The 22,895-nt window shown below is 38.5% G+C and overlaps 1 protein-coding gene across 4 annotated transcripts in view; it reads right to left on the bottom strand.

Annotated features, from left to right (window-relative positions):
- Positions 1-1,066: 1,066 nt before the first annotated feature.
- The window catches only part of LOC149830324 (1-acyl-sn-glycerol-3-phosphate acyltransferase PLS1-like), a 62,146-nt gene continuing 40,317 nt past the window's right edge, over positions 1,067-22,895 (bottom strand). The window contains exons 3-11 of one of the 4 annotated variants that reach the window (XM_090016441.1): positions 20,603-20,642; positions 20,425-20,507; positions 20,278-20,337; positions 16,885-16,962; positions 16,629-16,787; positions 16,052-16,177; positions 2,728-2,820; positions 2,459-2,542; positions 1,067-1,486 (exon numbers count right to left, since the gene is read on the bottom strand). In XM_090016441.1, the coding sequence (XP_089872567.1) occupies positions 1,259-1,486; positions 2,459-2,542; positions 2,728-2,820; positions 16,052-16,177; positions 16,629-16,787; positions 16,885-16,962; positions 20,278-20,337; positions 20,425-20,507; positions 20,603-20,642 (951 nt within the window). In that variant the 3' untranslated portion in view covers positions 1,067-1,258. Of the gene's footprint in view, positions 1,487-1,599; positions 1,858-2,458; positions 2,543-2,727; positions 2,821-16,051; positions 16,178-16,628; positions 16,788-16,884; positions 16,963-20,277; positions 20,338-20,424; positions 20,508-20,602; positions 20,643-22,895 lie in introns of those variants that run through there. The other 3 variants (XM_090016442.1, XM_090016444.1, XM_090016443.1) reach the window with 3 other exon arrangements.

The raw sequence follows: 22,895 nt of genomic DNA, 5'->3' as shown, positions 1-22,895 counted from the left end.
CTACCTGATTTTTATTTATTTCATTTAATTATGGAATTTTTTAGTCTATATCAAAAGGCTGGTTGAGATTAGGGGTGTCAACGGGTCTGGTTTGGTTTGGACCCAGGTGGAGCCAGACTTGGACCTGGTTTTTGAGTATGGTATCAGGTCCAGACCTGGGTCCACTATAAGAAAAACCATACCCAGACCCAATAAGAACTACACCAACCAAACCGGGACCATACCCGGCAAAACCATATTTTTTATCACTTTTACATTGAAAATTTGCAGGTCTTAATCAGAACTCCGTTCAGGTATAAAATTTCACAAACTATACCTAGGTCCACGTATTAATCGGACCTTTGTGGCTGGACCAGGTCTTAATCGGGTCTTCTTATTTATCACCATACCCGGACCCTATAGAGTTTGGTTGGGGTAAACCCAACACGTTGACACCTCTAGTTGAGATACATATAATTGCCTTTCATTAAGAAAGTTAACTGACCTTATGCATAAAAAACAGGTGCAGAGGTGTAGGTCAGTTCGTCGATTCAAGTTTCAGCAAACCTGATTTTGAATTGGACATGGTGCGAGAATTTTTAAAGAATCTCTCTCTGCAAAATTTTCAACGCTGCATATTTTGTAATCTGATAAGATTAATCATACGAAACGTGATAGCTACTTAATTCATAACCGCCTAAACAAAACACATGCACACTGAGCATCCATCGCACAAGCGTGATGGACGTTCAGCGGATTTTTTTTGCTTAAAAACGCCTTTTAGCAGCACGTTTGAAGCAAAAGGTCCTAGTTCGGCTGAGACCTTAACTAGGACCTTTAGCAATGCTTCAAAACGTCGTGAAATACCCCAGCAGGGGCACCACAGGTATTAAAACAATTCTTTTTAGCGGCACTCCAAAAGCGCTAAAACCTGTTTTCGCATTGTTTGTGCAATGGATTAGGCAGCCATGGATTAAGCAGTTACCACTCACTATATATATATATATATATATATATATATATATATATATATATATATAGAGAGAGAGAGAGAGAGAGAGAGCTCAAAGCATTTCATACATTCACCTGACAACAGACATCAACAGCGATATATTCATTGGAAATCCCACAACGTGCCACACTTTGAAGAAACTCCCAAAAAATTTTATAGGGTTATTGTAGGAAAGCAAAAACCTATAACCTTCCTATTTTTAAATAAGATTAGAGATGGATATATAGTTTACACTTGCATCATCTGGGCTAAAGCTATTTCTCCTGTCTAGTCTGTGTTGGGCACACCGCCGTTGCTAGTAGACCTTGAAGGTGATACTTTTGCAGGTGTAGAGCGCTCAGATTGAGAGAATAGAATGAAGATGTGCATTAAGAGCGCAACTAGAAGCACGACAGCGGTCGTGCATATGATTCCCGTCCAACTGGACAGAATGGATGACCATTTGAAGATTTTGAAAATACCGAACAACAGAAGAGATAACCAAAAGAGAACCACCTACAAGGTCACAGTATAAGTTCAATCTTGACCAATTAACAGAGTAAATATCTATGCGAACATGATGTGTGTAATATAAGCATCGACTAAAAGAAAAGCCAAGACATAGGAAATATTGAGTTGAAAGTCACCTGTACAATGCAAATTACAATGGTTGATCATAAATTAATCATTGAGTCAACAGTCCAGTACAAGTGGAGCAGGTATATAAGCAACTAACCAAGTCAATGTCACATGGATAGTGAGTCCCAAGCAATACTAACCAGACCCATGCAAGAGCCCGGACACACGAATGAAATTTGCATCAGCAATTAACAGTCAAAACACATGAACAAGATTCTTCACCAGTTGTGCATTTATTGAACACCTGACTTTATTCAGGGGTTTTAACAAAAATCAAAGCCTCAACAATGTAAACAAGTTGCACATCAATCACGAATCCAAAGTAATACTAGAAGCAGATCCACAAAAGTTAGTCCAAAAATGACTGAATGAAGTGAGCGACGGAGGTGGGAGCATATTCAGATCAACAAACATCTTAGCCAGTTTTCAGAAATATGCACATGGCGGACTAGCATATATGCAGAAAAGTCTATTGACTCCTCATACCATTTGAAAATCATCGTTGTGAATGAAAAGCATAAAGCTTCTAAAATTAGGGATTCTACATCCTTTAGTTTCTTCAAGTCAGGTTTGTTGGATGAACTTTGGCCTTGAAACAAGTGAAGTCCAGCAGGCATATGCGTCAATGTGCTGGACAAGCTACCTAGATACACTTCCACACTTCCTAGATTCATAAATTGATCAAATTTACACAACGCCCTTTCCCAGTCAAGGTCTATGCAAGTGTGAAAAGTTCAAAAGGAAACAATCTTTTAAGTGAATTTTAATCTTTTCAAAATATTAGATAAGAAGAAATCTACAAATTGTCCTATCTATCAACAAGTAAAAAGTAATTAAGATGACAATTACCAGCATAGATTTCAGCGGCCGGCCAATCTCCTGGAGTTGATCACCAAAAGCATTCTCAATTAGATGTTTGTCCAATAAAGCATCCTGTATAACAGAGCAAAGGGGAAAAAAGAAAACTTTAGAGTGAGTTCTTAAACATGATTATTAGTAACAAAAAACTAGACCTTTCCAGCACCCGAAATAATTATGACAAACGTAGACAGTATCTTATACAGTTCTCAATTGTGATAGGAAGCATCAGGTAGTTACAAAAAATAAAATTCACATACCTTGGCCACAAATCTATCCCTACACCATTGTGCAATTCCATCATCTGTTTGCGGCAATTCTTGCATTAGATGTCGTTTTATGTGTACATGTACCTACACAGAGAGAAAACATAATGGTGAGCTATGTCACATGGGTGCGGGTGCGGGTGCGGGGATGCGGCACTTCCAAAAAACCCCGGTGCGGGGGTACGGCAGGGGCAAAAATGTAAAAAAAAAATTATATATATATAATTTTGAAGTTTTAACAGTTTAACATTTAACAGTAAACATTGTCATAAACTCATAATATGATTCATCATGCATGCAGTATATCAACCTAAATATCAAATTATCAATCAAATAAGTAAAGCAATTACATAAATCGACCTAAATATCAATCAAATAAGTATTGCATAAAAGAACTAAATTACATACCAAAGTATATCCTGATGAAGTAATGGATGCTAATAATTTTCTTCTTCATCATCAAATGCATCATTAGAAGGAATACTGGGCTCAGCTAAATCCATGTTTGTTACGTTGAATTCATGTTCTCCCTCGAAGTCACACTATTCTGGGTTTACATCCCAAAATTTGGATGTTCCTTGTCTGCATTATAAACCCAATTTGAAAATGATAAATACAATACAAGTATATTTAAATGAAAACTAAGAAATAATCAAATAACTAAGAGAGCAAATTAGTACATGTATTCATCATTGCTTCGCGAAAGTAATCGAAGATTTGAATGAACATATACTAAATCTTCTGCACGCTTGCTGGTGCGTTTGTTTCTCTTCATGTTGTGGATTTGAGAATATGTGCTCTAATTTCTTTCACAACAAGATGAACTAGCAGGCTGCGATAGCAATCTTAATGCAAGACGTTGCAGAAGAGGTGTTTCGGATCCAAATGTTGACCACCATGTGATAGGATCTATATTATCTTCTTCTCTGGCGAATAATGCCGGTGCATATAATCTCGAAGATGAAAATTTTCCAAACTCTTGTGTGACTTGATGTAGAAGATATGCTTTTGGAAAAAGTCTTGTCATACACATATTTCTATGTCTTGATAGCTCTGAGTCTAAATTTGGAGGGACACGACCAATACCACCAGCCCGCCACTTATTTGCATAATATTTTGGATTAAGATAATGTGTCATGCAATGCAAAGGAGTGTTGCTCTTATCCCATCTTCTGACTAAAATTGAATTGAATGAATATGATTAAAAAAATCTGAATAATCAAATGCAGGATTTTTTTCTTCATGCATGAAAACTATAGCTTGTATTTTTTCAATCATATTATCCCACATTTCATAAACTCTGTGAAGCATGGGCTCATCCTTATCAAGTTCTCTTAACATTTCCCAAATAGGTTGCGTAAATTGAAGGAAGTATACCACTCTGTCCCAAAACTCATCATCAAGAATGAATTTCTTAATTTCTTGAGTCTTCATATCATCATCAACACGATAGAATGTCCAATTTTCATCAGTCACCATGTTAATCAAAACATTCTTCACTCTTTTAATCATCTTCATCATCACAATGATGGACGCAAAACGTGTTTCAACGACCTTCAACAATTTCAAATCAGAATGCCTATTAAATATAGCATTAGCACGATGGTGGTTAACAACAAAATTCCTAATGCTTTTGACATTTCTTTCTAAATCTTCAATCCATGAACATAAAGCATATACTTGTGAATTTTCTTCTTCTTTGGGGTTGCATATGCTCTTTAGGGCTAGATTTAAGCTGTGTGCTACACAGGGAGTCCAAAAAATATGAGAGTACTCACTCTCCAAACTCAACGCTGCACTTTTACAAACTGGAGCGTTGTCTGTAATGATTTGTACCACTTTCTGATCACCCACTTCTTTTATCACTTCTATAAACAATCCCTTCAAATACTTTGCATTTTTATATTCCCCAGATGCATCAACTGCTTTCAAGAATATTGGACCACTAAGCGAACAAGCAATGAAATTGATTAATGAACGCCTTTGAATATTTGTTCATCCATCAGACACAATGGAAACTCCATTTTGCTCCCATGAATATTTTTTAATTTCTAGCAACCTCTCCATATTTGCCCTCTCTTCTGCAAGAAGTGTGGTTCGCATTTTTTCTGAACTTGGAGGCACATAACCACTCAAATTACAATTTGCCAAGGATGTTACTAAATCCTTCCAATAAGAATTTCTAGCCGCAATAAATGGGAGTGAACTAGAATAAAAATACCTCCCAACTTTTCTATCCAATTCTTCTCTTCCATATGTATTAAATGCTGCCTGTATCGTTCCTCTACCTCCTACATTGACTTTTCTTTTTTTTTTCAGCATCTTCTTGGTGGCTTGCAAATGGCACACTGACTACAGAAGAATCGGCCATTGCCTTTCTCTTCTCATATTCTTCTTGTATTTTCTTGTATTGTCTTCGCATTGCCTCATCAACTTTTCTGCAAGCTGAAATGTCATGTTCTGGTATCTTCAACAAATGAGCCTTCACTCTTGTGTAAGACCCAACAAAATCTTTTTCACAGAGCTTGCATCGAAATCTCTTGTTTCCACCACCTCCTTCTCCAGTTTTTGCAAGTTTATCTACATGTACCCATAGTGGCCCCACATCATCAATCCCACTGCAACTATCATCAAAACTAGCAGCAGAACTCACGTGATGGGATGAGGATGACGCAAGTCATTTCCCTTTATCCGTCATTTTTATCCTGAAAAAAAAAAATACATTACAATTTTCAAATCAATTCGAAAACACAGGGAGAAGGGGGGGCTCAGCCCCTCCCCTGCTGAAAACAGAGGGAGCAGGGGGGGGGGAGGGGCTCAGCCCCTACCCTGCCGACCCAAAAAAAAAACAGATGGGGGAGGGGCTCGGCCCCTCCCCTGTCGACCCAAAAAAAAAATAGATGGGGGAGGGGCTCGGCCCCTCCCCTGTCAACCCAAAAAATAAAACAGATGGGGGAGGGGCCGAGCCCCTCCCCTGTCGACCCAAAAAATAAAACAGATGGAGGAGGGGCTCGTCCCCTCCCATGTCGACCCAAAAAAAAACCTCCTATGCCGAAAAATGAGGGAGCAGGGCGGGCTCAGCCCCTCCCCTGCCAACCCAACAAGAGACTGAGAGAGGGGGGGGGGGGGGGTGCTCGGCCCCTCCCCTGCCGACCCAAGAAGAGAGTGAGAGAGGGTACATACCTGCGAAAGGAGAGGAGGAGCCGAGAGGCGGAGCTGGGGCGGCGATGGGAGAGAGCTCGAGCTCAGGAGGAGAGAGAGGAGAGATTAGGGCAAAAAAATTTTTTTGCCCTAATCCTCCTTTTCATCGGGGAATTTTTTTTACGCCCAAATCGTGGACAAAAATGACCATGGGTGCGTTGACCGCACCCAGGGTCGTGTTGACCGCACCCGGTGCCGCACCCGCACGCGCACCCGCGTTGCATCGACGCGGGTGCGGCATCTGTTTTGCCGAGTCCCTGTGACATAGATGGTGAGCATCTAAATACCACTGTACTAAAACTAACGCAAAAGCTCATCATACACAAAGCATATACAGGCTAAAAAGAAAACGATAATCAAGAATATGCTTCGCCAACTCTATTTTGACTAGTCAAAAAAGAACCCAACAACTCTATTTGGTATTTGACTAAATAGTCCCTATAAAAATAGAAAAGGATAAAAGAAAAGAATAAAGTAAAAGTACTAATGTGTCCCTAATGAGCACAACCTATTATAAGAACTGAAAACGGGTATTTACCTATTACATCATTAAAAATGAAACATATATATACCAAAGTTACCGAAAGCGCCATAGAGAGTGGGGGAAGCGCGCTTCCCCGAAGCACGTTTCGGAAGCACGAAATGTCATGCTTCTAAAATGTGTTGAGAAGCGCACAGAAAAATTGAGAAGCGTGTGTCCCCCTTTGTTTATTTTTTTTGTATTTTTATTTTTATTTTGCTTCCCCCTAGCTTCTTATGTAACGCCCCAAAATTTAACCCAGATTTTTAGAGATTTTTTTTTATAACAGCGGAAACAATCATTTGATTGGGTTAAGCATTCAGGCGCATTACAAAAGTAATCAAGCAACAACATTAAATTTATTCCAAATAGATTTATAACATCAGAGTTCCAAATAACCTGAATAATAATAAATTAAAATTTAATCTGAGATGTCCTGAGAACACAATAAATCAATATCTCGATCGAAGCCTCATCCCGCAGTCACTCATGACATTCTATTCTTCATATGAAAAATGGTAAATTTATAGAAATTAGATTACAACTGTCTAAGTAGGTAATACTATAATTTTTCTTGAAGGTATATCATGTGTCAAGTATGTGATGTGGGTGTCGTGTGTGATTTTCAACATATACAAAAAACAAGTAAAGAATCTACACTATGACAGTAACGATTTATGAATACTAACTACCAGGTAACAACATTAGCAGAATTTAAACATCTCATAACCACAGATTTCATTGCATGCTAAAAGTAAATGCCCACATGTCAAAAATAATTATTTATGTGTACAATTGTAATTCTGTCACTACCTACTCAGATGTGATACTTAAGATGATCTAATTCAAATGTTTATCTTTAATTATCTCGCGGGTACATGTGGGTCAAGGCAACCGTAACAGAAAAGAACATTCGGGGGTTTATTATTCATTGGTGTTTTATTAACCCGAATATTCTAACTGAAACTGTAAATCCTAAGGAAGCGGCCAGTGACCGAGAGAACCTCCCAAAGGCCCAAAACCAAAACAGGATGCATCCCTAACTTCTGCAGAAGAACGCAAAACTATTGCCTAGGACAAAATTTGATAGTCTGGGTCCTCTCCAACTCCGAGGACTGGGGACCAACGAGTCATTGTCGCTCGAAACAAGAAACACATGTCCCCAAAGTTTCGTACCACTTACCATCTCCAAGGTAAGCCTGAATCTGAGTGAGTTAATCTTTTATTTATTTATTTTTTCCAAAATTCTGAGGTGTTCTCCCAAAATTAATTTACTACTACCTTAGTAGTAGATCTTCAACCTTCATTATCTTACAAAGGTATACAAGCCAATTTTTGTCTATTTGATTGCACAAACCCACTCAGAGTGCTCCGGTACCTTTAAATCAGTCAAACACGACTGCCCCGGTACCTTTTGTGAAAATCTCTATAAAAAGAGACCTTGTGTAGCAACACAATACAAGAAAAATAACGAGTGCACAAAGGCACAAAGGAGAACACTCACAAGTGCACAAAGGCACGGATACACATACACAAAAGCATGAAAAAATATGAACTTCAATATATAAGATCCCAAGAGGGGCTTTACAAAAGAATGAGAATCCTAAAGGGGGTTCACCCCTATTTATAAGAACATGGAGTCATGGGGGGGCTCCAATACACATGTTGGAGCCCCTCCAACGGTTATAAATGTAACCGTAGGAGGGAGCTCCAATGTGTGTATTGGGGGCCCCCATGTTACATCTTATCAAAAAGGACAAAAAAGAAAAGACAAAAAAGTAAGAACCAAAAAGAAATAAAAAGCAAATAAATTACAACATATTCTCAAATGAGAATATGCGTAAAACCATATGAATTTACATAAATACCCTTATCGGGTTTGAAATATATATTCATATATTTATATATATATATAGATACATGTATATATATATGAGATAAATATATATATATAATACACCATCTTTTAACACCTTTAAACCAATCAGGCTTACAAAATTTAAATTTAAGTTTCTCACCAATGTTATTGACATTGAGTAAAAGCTCATCAACCCAAGTACCCGCATCAGGTACTCGACCCATATTGCCCATTAGGCAAGATTTCCCAAACACCCACTCAGAGTGCTCCAGTGCCTTTAAATCAGTCAAGTACGGATGCCCCGATACCTTTAAATCAGTCAGACAACAATTATTATATTTCAATTTACTTGTGTAGTCTCATTATAAACTCGAGGGCCCCCGTGGAACCCTCTAATCCCTGGCTTGGCAACTCTTGTGCCAACACCAAACCGACCTGCATTCTCGGTTATAAGTTCTTTCTTTGAGAATTGTAGGCACATTACCCTTCCAAGTTAATTACATAAAAGTGTAACGCTACATACCAACATTCATTTCATCAAGCATAATTCTATTTTCACTGGATCTTGAACTTAACACTATATATGAGTAGGGCCCAAACAATCACTCCTTTGTATTAAGGTGTTTGTAAGAAGTTGAATCAATTCAGTGATCACTCCGTGCATAGTCTAAATATGCAGTTTCAGAAATTTTCATAACCTATATTCAGAATACTTTTCCAAAGCAGATTGCACTATATAATGAAAACAAAGTATGAAACGTACATAAAGCAACAATGGAATTGGCTTGCTTATGGACTTGAATAAGCCAAGAATATGGCAAAGATAAACATGTTCACCTTTGCATATGTCTCACAAGTGAAGTAGGAGCACAATTTCATAACAAAGATGCTTTATGCAAACCATGTGATATACTCGCAACTTTTCTATAGTAAGCAGTTAAATCTCAAACCAATTTCATCTTGTGCAATAACTGATTTTCGCAACTACCAACACCCTATCATTCATTTTGAATTCATAGTGGACCAAGGAACAACAATTCACATAATTTGACTGCATGCAACAAACAATTTCAATAAATGACATTTCTTTAATGTCTGACAGCTCTTCTATAGGAAGCAGTCAACTCTCAGGCAGATTTCATTTTGTGTAGCAAGTAGTTTCCACAACTATCACATTTGAAAAGAAATTCATAGAATCTGATTGCATGCAACAATTTCAGTAAACAGCCTTTCTTTATATCAAACATGAATCATCTACTTGTGATTGGAAGTGATCTTTTAGTCAAAAAGTTGTATTTTCGTCACGTTGTATTGATCCTTGACGAAAGTATAGCAGAACTCAGAACCAGTAGTTCAGTAAGAGGTGATTAGATGTAGAACCAAATATTTAAACTGCAGGTTGTCTTTAAGAGTTTGAGGTTACAAAATTTTCATATCGAGTTTAAAACAGGTGATCTATTCAGATTGGAGCAATGCAGAAACCGGAGTTCTAATATCGAATTTAAAGCTAGGGCATGCAGATCAGGAATTCCAATATATATATATATATATATTTAATTAAAAATTTAAGTTAAGTTCTTCACCAATGTGTTTGGTATTGTGTGCGAGCTTATTAGCCCCAGGTACCCGCATCCGGCACCCACCCCATTTTACCCATTAGCAAAATATCTCAAACCCACCCATTCACCGGAGGGGATATCACTGAATGAATGAGCCCAATCAGCGTGCCACAATATTATTTGTCACTATTCTGTTATTAACCTTAATTACACAAGAATGCCAATTAGGGTAACAAATAGGGGCAAATTTTGGTTTATTAAACATGCACAAAAGATATTAGAATATGGATCAGATATGGATCCAGTAGGAGATCCATATGGATCGTGTATGTTCTATACTCTAATGTAATTTGTTTTACTAACACAGGACAGTTTTGTTCATGTAAAAATACTCTAACCCTATTTATCTTAATGAAGTATTAGTGCAGTTGTACAGAAAAGTGAAGGCTGCCGATTTCACCAAAGAAGTCTCTCTCTCTCTCTCTCTCTCTCTCTCTCTCTCTCTCTCTCTCTCTCTCTCTCTCTCTCGCCACTGGCCTCCCAACAGACCGAGAGAGGGGAAAGCGTGGCAGGGGGCCGCCGGCCTCCTGGCGAACGAAAATGAGAGAGAGGGAGGGCGCGATGCTTACCTACTGGATCGTCGACGACAGTGGCTGTTGGGGAAGGCTCGCGCGTAGAGGCTCATCGGAGATGCAATAGAGGGGGGGACAAGAGAGAAAGCGGAGGAGGAGAGGGGTTGCGAGGTGAGGGCGTCCTCTCTCCTTGTGTGTTTTTAAAACATTGGGGATGCACTTCGGGAAACCCTCAAAGGGTTTCCCGTTTTTTTTCATAAAGGGAGAGTGTGGCACACAGGAGGAGAAGAGGGTTTAAAAGAACCCTTGCCCCTTTGTGCTTTAACCCTAACGAGTCCGGGTCGGATCCGACTTGGGTCCAATTTTTTTTTTAAATTTCGTGGGTTTTACATCATATCCTTCTTAAAAGAATTTCGTCTGTGAAATTTCATTGAATGGCTCTCCGAAGAGATCGTAGTCTGAGTTAATCAGTATTGACAAAGATGCACAAGATGTGTGTGTGATCCCAAACACATATGCTTTTAAATCGATCAAGACAACTCATAACGAGTTCCTGAGAAAGGTTTCAGTTTAACAAAATATATGCGTAATTTCTTTAATAAACTTTTGTTTCTTTAATGCGGTCTCTATATTCTATCATAATCAGGTTATCGTTTGTTGTTCTTGCTATTTCTAACAATCTCTTTGTCTGAAATAACCTTAACTTATTCTCATATCTCAAGGCCGTGTGCAGCCAACTATCATGAATTCGCTTAAGGTATCATTTTCAGAATGAACCCATCTTTCTTCAGAAGACCCAAGCATAACCTCATATCAAGATCTAAGATCAATAAGGATCTGATTCTCTAATCGTTCTTCAACAGAAAGTAAAATCTATAAATTCATAACTAGCTATCTCAATCAACCTTAGAAGGTCATCACAACTCACCATAACTTTTTACGTAATCAAAATTCACAAGATCCACAACGGATCACCTGGTCTGGGAAATATACGACCTCACAAGAAATTTCTACCCTAGATGGTTTACCTGGTCTTGGACAATACACTTCCTTACAAGAATTTACCGTCTTTACAGATACCCGCTCTTGGACAGTGTACTTCCTCACAGAGATCTACCGCTCTAGCCGGATTATCTGATCTTGATCATATATACCCTCACAGAGAATCCTTTGCGGACAAGGTCCTCAACAAAAAGCCAGAACTATATATTCATAATTCGCTATATCAATCAATATCAAAAGATCATCACAACTCACCATAACACTTTATTTAATCAAAATTCACAAGTCCCCCGCCGGATCACCTAGTCTGAGAAATGTACCTGATCTTGGACAATTACTGCCCTAGATGATATACCTGATTTTAGACAATTACACTTCCTCACAGGAGTTCACCGTTCTTGCGGCTACCCGCTCTTTGACAGGGTATTTCCTCACAGAGATCTACCACTCTAGCTGGGTTACCTGATCTTGATCATACATACCCTCACAGATAATCCTTTGGAGATCAGGTCATCAACAAATACCATACTCAGTGATACATGCATTAATACAATCGACTGCTCAAAACAATTAAACGCTCGTAGGGTCAGTAGCCACCAATATGGGTACAAGCATATATACCAGCAATATGCATCGTATCACTTCACATGGCACTCAAATTACAAAATCACACATTTAACCAACAAAGTTTCATGAATCATGGTTCACTATTGAACTTTAAACATTTATCGCATGCTTTCATAATTTCAGATCACGTGGCATCTCAATCATACAGAAGCATATTATCCAAGGCATCATATCATTACCACCATTGCCCCCAGGAACATTGCATTTCGAAAATAGAACCTCGAAGCATGCGTAAACAAAGCATGAGTTCTCTGCACACGTAAACATGCCAATATCATAACACGAAGCAACTAAACTTCAACATATGTAACTCTTACATAGTTCAAGTTATGCACGTAGAATTCAAGTTTATATATCTCTAAGACATTCAGATCACTGCATCATCTTCATAAGCATTCACAATTTTTACATCAAATCACATTCGATTATATTCAACGTGAAACATACGCATATACCTACATTCATAATACTCTTCAATCATGCTATACAGGTATGATATACTAACTCAGACAATCATAATATGATCATTCGCAATGAAACTATATAGGTGTGATATATCATTCACCTAATAAGAAAAATCTAATCAGTTGTGGGCGCGATATGGCATCCACCTAATAAGTCAAAACTAATCATTTGTAGGCGTGAGGTGTCATTCACCTAAATGCTAATGTAAGAATCACAAACATGAGAATCTTGGGGGCACAAAATTTATACGTGATTTCATTGATAAACTTTTGCTTGACAAAATCCGTACTGAAAAACAACAAGTCCTAACCCAAGACTATCAGAGTGTTTATTCGCTAATTTTTTACCTAATCTGTCATGGTGAAATAGACACGGTCTGTCACTTCTTGTTATGACTACCATTTGGTCAAGCAGACGGACAAAACAAAGATTTTATTTTTAGTTTAAGCATGCAAATCAAACACAAAAGACTTGCATCGCGATGGGATGCTCGACGGTCAAGATTCACCTATTTCTTAACCTGGCTTTGATACCAAGTTGTAACGCCCCAAAATTTCAGCTTGTAATTTTGAAAACATTTAGAGAAAAACTTTCAAAGTTTAGAATTTTGATCTTTCAAATCGTAAGCGGAAGCAATTTTCTTTTAGAGAGGAAAACAAGTTGATAATTATGGGCATGTTAGCTTACAAACCAATCTTACTTACAGAAAATAGCCAGAATGTCAGCAGAAAGAGGGTGTTCTCGAGCCATGTTGCATCGCGCCATCGACCGTCAGTAAAGTCCTACTTGTCACTTGCCCATGAAATGGGTCAGTTTCATAACAAACTAATAGGTGCACAAATAGACAATGTAGAATAAATAAAGTAGGACATCACAAGATAAGCAATTTATTTCATTGAAAGCAGTAATAGCATTTGTAATTGCGAGAAATTAAATCTAAGCAACATATGCAAAGAACATCTAAACTGAAAAAAAGAGACAACACAAGATGTAAACAACATTGTGTCTAGTTAACTAGCATAGTTAGCTAATTAATACAAGTAAAGAACAGGCTATCATCAGTCATATTCATCTATATCTACGCATGCATGAAAATATCAGTTATTCTTATCTCAAGATTCATCTACTTTATTTAATTCATCCAGAGTCCTCGTGCTACTTTTCCCTACCTCGGGAGGTTGTGTCGATGTGAGCACCTACGAGTGTAGATGATGCGAAGCTCAAGCCGTGGAGCACGAGTGGGATCCGTCGTGCGAATTGCAAACAATAAAAAGTGCTTACTAAAATATAGGGAGCGTTGACCGAGTTGGGGTCGATCCCCCGCAGTGGAAGTTGGCGGCGGCATGTGTGGGCTCGGCAACCTGGCCAGCCCAGACCTGCCCGGCTAACCCGAAGGTTGGGGTTAAGGAAACCCTTACCAGCTATACGACCATACCATTTGGGGTTCGAACTTGCAACGTCCCAACACGAGACATGCACTAACCACTCCTAGCAAACAAGCGAAGACCCCGCTGGTTGGCAAGAGGCAAAGGCAGGGGCGACGAAGAACAAACAGGCAGGGGCATCGCCCCTGCCGGAAATAGGAGAGGGCTTGACCCCTTTCTTGCCAACAGAGGGCGCAGGGATGGGGCTCGGCCCCTCCCCTGCCAACAGAGAGTGCAGGGAGGGGGCTCGGCCCCTCCCCAGCATACAGGGGAAACAGGGAGGGAGCCTGATCCCTCCCCTGCATATAGAGGGAGCAGGGAGAAACAGAGTGTGAGAAAGAGGAGGATCCAAAGGGTTACCTGAATGACTACGACATTGGGGCTTTAGCAGCCTAAAATCAGAAGCGAAACAAGGGGGGCGGTGATGATCGTCAGACAGGAGGGAGGTCGGGTTTCGGAGGTCTCACAAGGGGCTGCCGAACTGGGCGATGGCAGCAATCGTCGTCAGGGCCTGTCGAAAATTGTTGTAGAGAGGGAAGCAGGTGAGAGTCGAGGCAGAGGGGGGGAAACAACGTGGTCGGCCGAGGCATCGTGGCTTCGACGATGCTGCGAGGATCGGTGGCAGAGGGAGGTCGCCGACACGGAAGGGGAGATGGGAGAGAGCACGGCAGGGGGTCGTCGGCCTCCTACCGGCTCTTCGGTAGCCAAAGAGGAAGAGAGAGAGGGGAGGGGGGGGAGGCCACTGGCCTCCCAACAGACTGAGAGAGAGGGGAAAGCGCGGCAGAGGGCCGCCGGCCTCCCAGCGAACCAAAACGAGAGAGAGGGAGGGCTTGATGCTTACTTGCTGGATCGTCGACGACGGTGGCTGTCGGGGAAGGCTCGCGAGCAGGGGCTCATCGGAGATGCAACAAAGAGGGGGGACGAGAGAGAAAGCGAAGGAGGAGGAGAGGGGCTGCGAGGTGAGGGCCTCCTCTCCCCTTACGTGTTTTTAAAACACGGGGGAGGTGCATTTCGGGAAACCCTCAAATGGTTTCCCCTTTTTTTTCGTAAAGGGAGAGTGCGGCACACGGGAGGAGAAGAGGGTTTAAAAGAACCCTTGCCCCTTCGTGCTTTAACCCAAACGGGTCTTGGTCCAGGTCCGGGTCAGGTCCGGATCCGACTTGGGTCCATTTTTTTTTTTTTAAATTGTGGGTTTTACAGCCTCGCTTCCTGCTTCCTCGACTGGCAACTCTAATATATACACATGTACAACTTAACAAATACCACCCAGACTTACATCATGCACATGCACAGACACACCTAGGCATGCACATACATATCTGCACATACGCATGCACACACACTTATATGCACATGCACATGGATACACACATGCACACACACACACACACACACACACACACACACACACGGAGAAAGAGAGAGATGTGGAACTCTGATAAAAGTTTTTAAATATTAGGGTGCCATTATGTATGTTGAAAAGCTCCTGTAAACTCCTCTCAAATGCTCACCAAATTTTATTTCTGTTGTCATAAAGCAAGAGATCCACTTGAGAAGGTAAGGAGATATCAACAGCTTAACATCAGCCATTACTAGATATTCTAGGAGTCCAGAATTTTTAACATAAATTTTAATACTCACAATATCAAAGTAACAAGCATGTCCCTTGATACAAAGATTGCAACCAGTGTTATTAAAACGCGCCTTGCCTTGAGGTGAGGCCCTCTGCTCCTCAAGGGGCCAGCCTGAGGTGTGAGGCGTGAAGAAGAAGAAAGAATAAGTTATGTTAGAAATACTATTGACAGATTGAGCTTTTCAAAACACTGATTGCAACATTTATATTGACAAGGGGGGAGCGAGATATTCACAACCCTTGCTTCCCCCTTCACAACACTGATTGCAACATTTATATTGACAAGAAATTATGTTAGAAATACTACTGACACAGCACTAATCAACTTATTACACATCAACGTCCTTCCAACAAACAGAATACGTACACAATAGGCCTTCAAAAGAGAACAACCTGACATTTTTAAAAGAAAACAGATAAGATAAGTGAGCAGTTTAAGCTGTCCCATAATGTTTACCACAGAAGATTTGCCCCTTAGAATATTTAGCATCGTAGGAGATGGCTGATTTTTTGGAATAGCAACAGTTACATCATAGATGGCTGGAACAAATGAACGCATGGTGGCTACAGCTGAAACAAATCCCTGCATCCAAGTGTGCAGGTGCACAAGATCAGAACCAAAGAAACAATTACAACATGCAAATATGCAATACATTTGTTATAGTCATAGAGGCAAATGAGATTGAAACATAAATAGAACTGCAACACTTTCTAACACAAAGTCCATATCGTCATAATGTGCTCTTTGAAAACTAAACCACCAATTAATAGGACAAAACTATAAGATGTAGCAATCACGGAAAACAAATTTGTTTGGGCTCCTTGCAATGACAATAAGAATACTGTGAGTGATATTGAAAAGAGATTAGGCAAAATTTAAGGAAGATCCCACAAACAAATGGGATAAAAAAAAGTTTGGGTCATTCTTATCAAATGTCTGAAAATGTAAAAACAATACTAAAGAAACTTCATCAGAAATAAAGAACGGCAGTGCAACCATCTAACGCTGAATACCATTCCTAAAAGAACTTTACCTTCGTTCGAGGAATCAAAACATTTCTAGGAACCGGCAATCCAGTTGTTTCTGCATACTCCTGGGCTGCTAAAAGCTTTGCATGTGTAAATCGTGTTCCTTCAACAAAAAGTGCCAACCAAAAAGGCCGAGGAAAGTCCTTTAGCCGCTGTAGGCCGAACTGCAACATCAAATCATAAAACGTAACTATAATGGTATTGCACTGCAACTCACAAACATCATTTCCTTCATATCCATTACAAGTGACAGTTATATACCTTTAATGTGTTCTCATCCTTCGCCCAACTTCTCTCAAGGAACAAGTATTCAGAAAACCACATGGACCATCCAATGACCTGTAAAGTTTAAATTTTACAATTTTATGCACAATATTAAATAAAATGCCTCCAACTAGCTACATGTAAGAAGCTTCACACCCAAAATGCCAAGGAAATATGGATTGTGGAGCAAACTAGAAGAATGCATCAATATGTATTAATTCAGAGACCCTGAACATCCATAATCTAGATCAAGGTTGTAAGTATCGTATAGTAACCCGTATCAGTCGGGCCCAAAATAAGATATGTATTATATCATATCGTAACAAATTGTACATTTTGAAAAAAAAATTCTAAAAAAAATCAGAAAAATAGCAAAAATTCTAAAATCATAACACACGAAACAATGATGAAATGCACAAAATGCAACCATAAAATCGGTTTTCACTCATTATTCGAGTGCCCCATTGTCATGCTGGATCATTTGATGTCATCTTCCCCTCAAAAAACTCAATGAAAAGCGAAAATAGAGTTCTTTTACCTTAACCCACTTCTTTGAGTGGAAAAATGGTGGCAATGCACTCTTCATGAAATTCCAAAAGCCCTATCTTTTGCGCACGAATCAACCTCCAAATTGCTCTCACGACTCCTAGGGTGTGTGGATACCTCTCTAATGGCCTCTATAAAAATGAGGGAATCAGCCCTCAAGAGGTCTTTAAAACCCAAAAAGAAAAAATTATGATTCAGGCGTTTTTAAAGTGCGCTGAAGGTGTATCGTATAATACAGGCACGTATCACATCGTTTTTCTAAAAAGTAACGATACAGACAACATTGATCTAAATAACTGGTATTATTCTCAAAATATCTTACTTAATGTGCCCTAAAGTGGCTTTCATAATCCATACTCTTTTGGTCTTAATTATTCTAGAGGACCTAGTTATTTTGCAGTTTCAATCCATCCCTGGGAAACTTTTGCGGGCAGTGACTATTACAACAATATCTCACAATGGCATGCAAAAGCAACTGTCTATATCGCTGTGACACAACTTCCAGATTTTGTAGTGTGCTTTCTTAAATAGCACAAACCCTGTTGGCATTAATCATTTGATTACAGGCTCCAAAGGAGAGAACAGTGAATTCAACTTTGAATGATACTCTTAACAGTCTAATGGCCCCAAATTTTCCTTAAAACATGAAGAAGACGTAATAAGAGGGAGGACTGAAAACAAATCCAGAAAATAGAAAAAAATCTCATAATGTGAATGCACTTAAAGGGTTTCCTTAGCACCTCAGTATGCAAGCACAGAGAGAGAGAGAGAGAGAGAGCAGAAGGCCAAAACTGTGTGCTAGTTTGTGTATTACTGCATCTCTCATAATTTCAATGTTTGTAACAGTTCATACAAGCATCTTACGTGTATAAGTATATGCCCCACAGCTACTGTGGGTCCAACATAAATCAAACTTTCTTGGTAATTAATTCTAGGAAGAACAACAGAGATTACAAAGGCTCGCTTGAAAATGAATGAAACTTAAAGCTTTTTTACTGTATAGAGAAGGGTTCTGTAACTTCTGTTAAACATGAGATCTGTAAGACTTGTGCATTTCTGCACTGTTCAATATTTCATGTGTTTGCACTAATTTCACTTAAAATACTAACAATTCACACGGAAATAGATTTGATTTTATCTACTGAACAAGAAACATCCCTTTTAGATTATCCTAAATATGTTACCACCAACAACTTGAACTGCAAGCTTCCACCAGGAACGCTACCTCCTAAAAGTGAATATACTAAGAGATTAGTTGACAATTACACTGCTGAAGACAGATATTTGGATTTCTGATCTGGAAGCAAAGATAGCTTGGCCATGCCCATACCTTTTATTTTATCTTTGTCCCACGTGATTTTCTCTATGCATATAAAACTAAAAGTACTGCTTGTGTAGCAAAAGGCATCTCATGATCAAACTGTCAGACCTACATTTCCTTTCCAAAAGTACATTTAGGCAATGGTCGCCCATCATAGAGTTAACTGAAGCTTTTGATTCACCAAAGTCGATCACCAACATGTAGGGACCCGTAGTATGCACAAAACGACACAGGTGCATTTTTATAATATTCCCTTCTTCCTAAATGATGTTTGTATTGTAAAAGTGGCATTTCACGAGCAACTAAAGCAAATTCCATCAGAACCACACACATTTAGGCAATAGTTGCCCATCACACAGTTAACCAAAGTTTTTGATTCACCAAGTTTCGATCACCAACATGAAGTATGCATGAAGCGAAACAGGTGCATTTTCATAATATTCCCTTCTTCCTACATGTTGAGGAAAACATTTTCATGCAAAACAAAAAAAGACTTGGTTGATGATGGGTTTGTATTATATCTAGTATGAATACTAGAATCCCACTTGAACCCAAAATGTTCCAAGGGCCTTAAGATGTGCAAGGCCTTAATATAGGCATAGTTGGGAACTCTTGATAGACCAGAAGTCTGCTAACCTTTTTGCTTCCTATGGCAGTGTATCTGCTCCTCGCAATTCATTGTCCATAAGATGGTCCCTACAATGGATGTTATTATATGATAAGCTATGGATGCATTTTGTGAACATTATCCTAATAGAAAAGTATCTCAAAATAGTTTTGCTCACCATGTGATTCTCTTTGGAGGCAAGAAAGGAATATAACTCAGCAGTAGAGTGCCACCTTGACATAGAAGCCATAGTTTGAGCTACAAATTGCGTGCCAAGGCCTTTTTTATCTTGGCTTGACATGCCTTTCCATTGCCTTAAACAGCAGACCTAACCAAATGTTAGCAGACAACACAATTTCGGTGGGAGGTAAATTGCCAACAAAAGCATCAGTATTTATATCCCTCTCAGTATCCATTGGTAGGCTCTGAAGGATTATATTGACCTTAGGGTGCCGTTCTCAGTCCAAATAAAACTGCAGCTAATGCTTCTTATATCTCAGTACCAACAGTCTTTAGTATTTACACTTCAGAAACTAAACAAAACCATTTCCAACATTCACCGAAACCGCTACATGAAACCATATTCTAGCTTCAATTAATCACAAAGTGAAGCTAAAAAACAGTATTATATGATTATTTCAACTACAAATTTATCATCATTCTATTACAAACCAGTGACAAGAGTTCCATATTTATTTCAACTTCATCAATATGCACCCTGTTGGCTTGTTTAATATTATGATCTTACTGGTAGGACACTTGCATCCCAATGTTCCCCAATTATGACAAAAGATCAATCACATTAGAGATTTTCAATATAAAAAACAATAAACCATCTGCTGGGCTTCTTGATTATGATGATAATATCTTATCTAAATAAAACACAAAAATTCAATATACCAAAGGCAATACTCACTGGAAGGAACTTTGACGACTTCTTCATGACAGCAAGAGCACTACCAAGACAGCCTGACCGCTGGAATAAGCAATAAAAAGCAATTGTAACAAGAAAGTACCAAAGCCCCTACACATGCACATTATCACAACAATGTAAAAGGAGTACCTGAGCTAAAACCCACCCGACAAGCCAATCAATGTCACTTCTGTGGTTGCATATAACAAGGGCATGTTCTTGACCTGTTAATGCTTCAATAGACAAAGGAATCAGGCTGTTTGGACATGGTAAACAATAAAAAAAAAACTAAGCAAATCCAACATCTAATTAATGAACTGATTCTCACCCATAGACTTGAATGTTTTAGAATCTGCATATACATGAATCTGCATCCAAAATATCAGATTATAAACATTAAATCAAAACAGAAAATAAGTGATGCTTAAACCAGTAGAACTACAAAATATAAGTGATCCAGTCTTACACAGAAAAACTCAAAGCATACTTGACAACAAAATGCCATACAACCTAGAACCATCTTAAACACTTCAAAGAAACATAGCTGCAGTTATTTTTTGATTAATCTAAACTTTAAGAGATGTTTATCATTGCTTATTTACCAAAAACCATAGTTTGGATAAAATCAATTTTAACTAGAAAATTTTATTTTTTTTATCATCAAGTTTTAGTGCAAATGAGCCATTGATTTTTTATCGCTCCAAAAATACATCTAAACATGAAAGATACCTCATCTAATGCATGTTTTCTACCAAAGTAAGCTTCATAAGATATATCTGTAAGTTCAGACTTGAGTTACCAGAAGTGACATATAAAGGTGGGAAGCATGTTAACCAGAAGTTTGCTTTAGAAGCATAAGATGCATCACTTCCGAAACACAACAAGAAATTCTTGCCCCATGCTTCCCCCTTGTTTCCTCTTGTATTTCCCCCTCATTTGTCTTGTGTTTTCTTTCACACTTCCCTGTGATTCCACTAAATTGATAACCACGGTTCTTAGTTTTTTAAGATCTTAATTCTTACATCAAAATCATGATTTTTCAAGAACAGACCTTTTTATTTTGAGTTTTTTTAAAACAAAAATATTATCATATGGAGTTAAAACTAGTATAAGGTATTATGGTTTTACATTCTTTCCTCTCTTTTTTTCCATGTCATCTATAGGCATCCAATAATTTTTGTGTCCATTTTTCATGTAAAACTTTACCAACTTCACCAGTGCTGATGGTTAACTTAGTTTCATGAACAAGTAATTAAGACTGGCAATGCAGTCAGAGAAAAATGAAACATCACATCAAAGGGCTCTTTTGTCATTTAAAGTCAATTACAAATGTTATATAGTATTGTAGTTGTATGCAAGGTTGTAAGTATAGTATTGTAACCCATACCGGTCGGGCCCAAAGTTAGATACGTATTGTATCGTATCATAAAAAATCGTAAAATTTTAATAAAATTTTCAAAAAAAATCAGAAAAAAATCTAAAAAAAACATAACATGAAACAATGATGAATTTCACAAAATCACATATGAAGTATTTATGTCTCTATGAGTTGCATAAGACATCATCAAACAATGATGAATTACATAAGATAAAATTATAATATTACATATCAAAACAATTATGTTGGCAATCTCACAAGAAAAATGCAAACTATGAAACAATATGCATATTAAATAATGAATCTAAGCCAATAAGTCACAAGATTCATAATAATGTGTTTACATAAACAAAAAAAGTGTTTTTTTAATGCTTAAAATTTTACTTAACTATTTTTTTTAAAATTTCAAACAAAAATGAATTAGATAAAGTCAATCATTGAGTATCATCCAAGGTTGTAAGTATCGTATCGTTACCCGTACGGATCGGGCCCAAAGTAACACCGTATCGTATCATAAATTTTTAATAAAAAACTCAAAAGCTTTACCACCTGAAGACAGAATTCAATAAGTTAAAGAGAAGGAATTCAAGCATTTTGGAGTATCTAAATCTCATTAAGTCTGTTGTGAATTAGCTAGCAGCAACATGCCATCCTATAGCAGATGACATTTGTATGCAGACTGTTCCATGTCCCAGGTCAGAGTATGACATGTTTATTGCTATCTATGCTAGTCGAATTCCAAAACCATCATTCAATGAGTTGTGCACCGTACTTTTTTATTATGAAGCTACATTCGATATCAATAGTGGACCTCGTAAGAGTCATTTTCAGCTACAGCATGAGGTCATGATTACGACAGCCTCATTAGGTACTAGCTATGAAGGTCACGGGGCAGGTAGCAGAGGAAGACATAGACAACAATAGTCAATAGGTGATGCAGACCTGGTATACTGCCCACACCTTCCATGAAACTGCAGAATGTCCCTACACGTCAATTTGTGAAAGAAAAAAGTCATATCAATGTTCATTGTTAGTATCATTTTGATCCTACCTTTTATCCACAGACTACTTTATCATCAGCTCCCTCCAAGACACCTAGCAGGCAGGCCTCTGCACAGTATCAGCAGCTAGGATTTTCACAACAGCCAGCATTCATGCATTCTCTTTCATACACCCCTACTCAACCAAGAACCTATACATCTCACTATGTGCTTCTTAGGCACCTTATCTAGTGACCTCTCAG

The sequence above is a fragment of the Nuphar pumila genome, chromosome 8 (genome assembly GCF_984573655.1).
Source record: "Nuphar pumila chromosome 8, dmNupPumi1.hap1.1, whole genome shotgun sequence".
NCBI lineage: Eukaryota > Viridiplantae > Streptophyta > Magnoliopsida > Nymphaeales > Nymphaeaceae > Nuphar > Nuphar pumila.
Note: the sequence above shows the minus strand (reverse complement) of the source record. Positions and strands in the feature narration are given on the sequence as shown.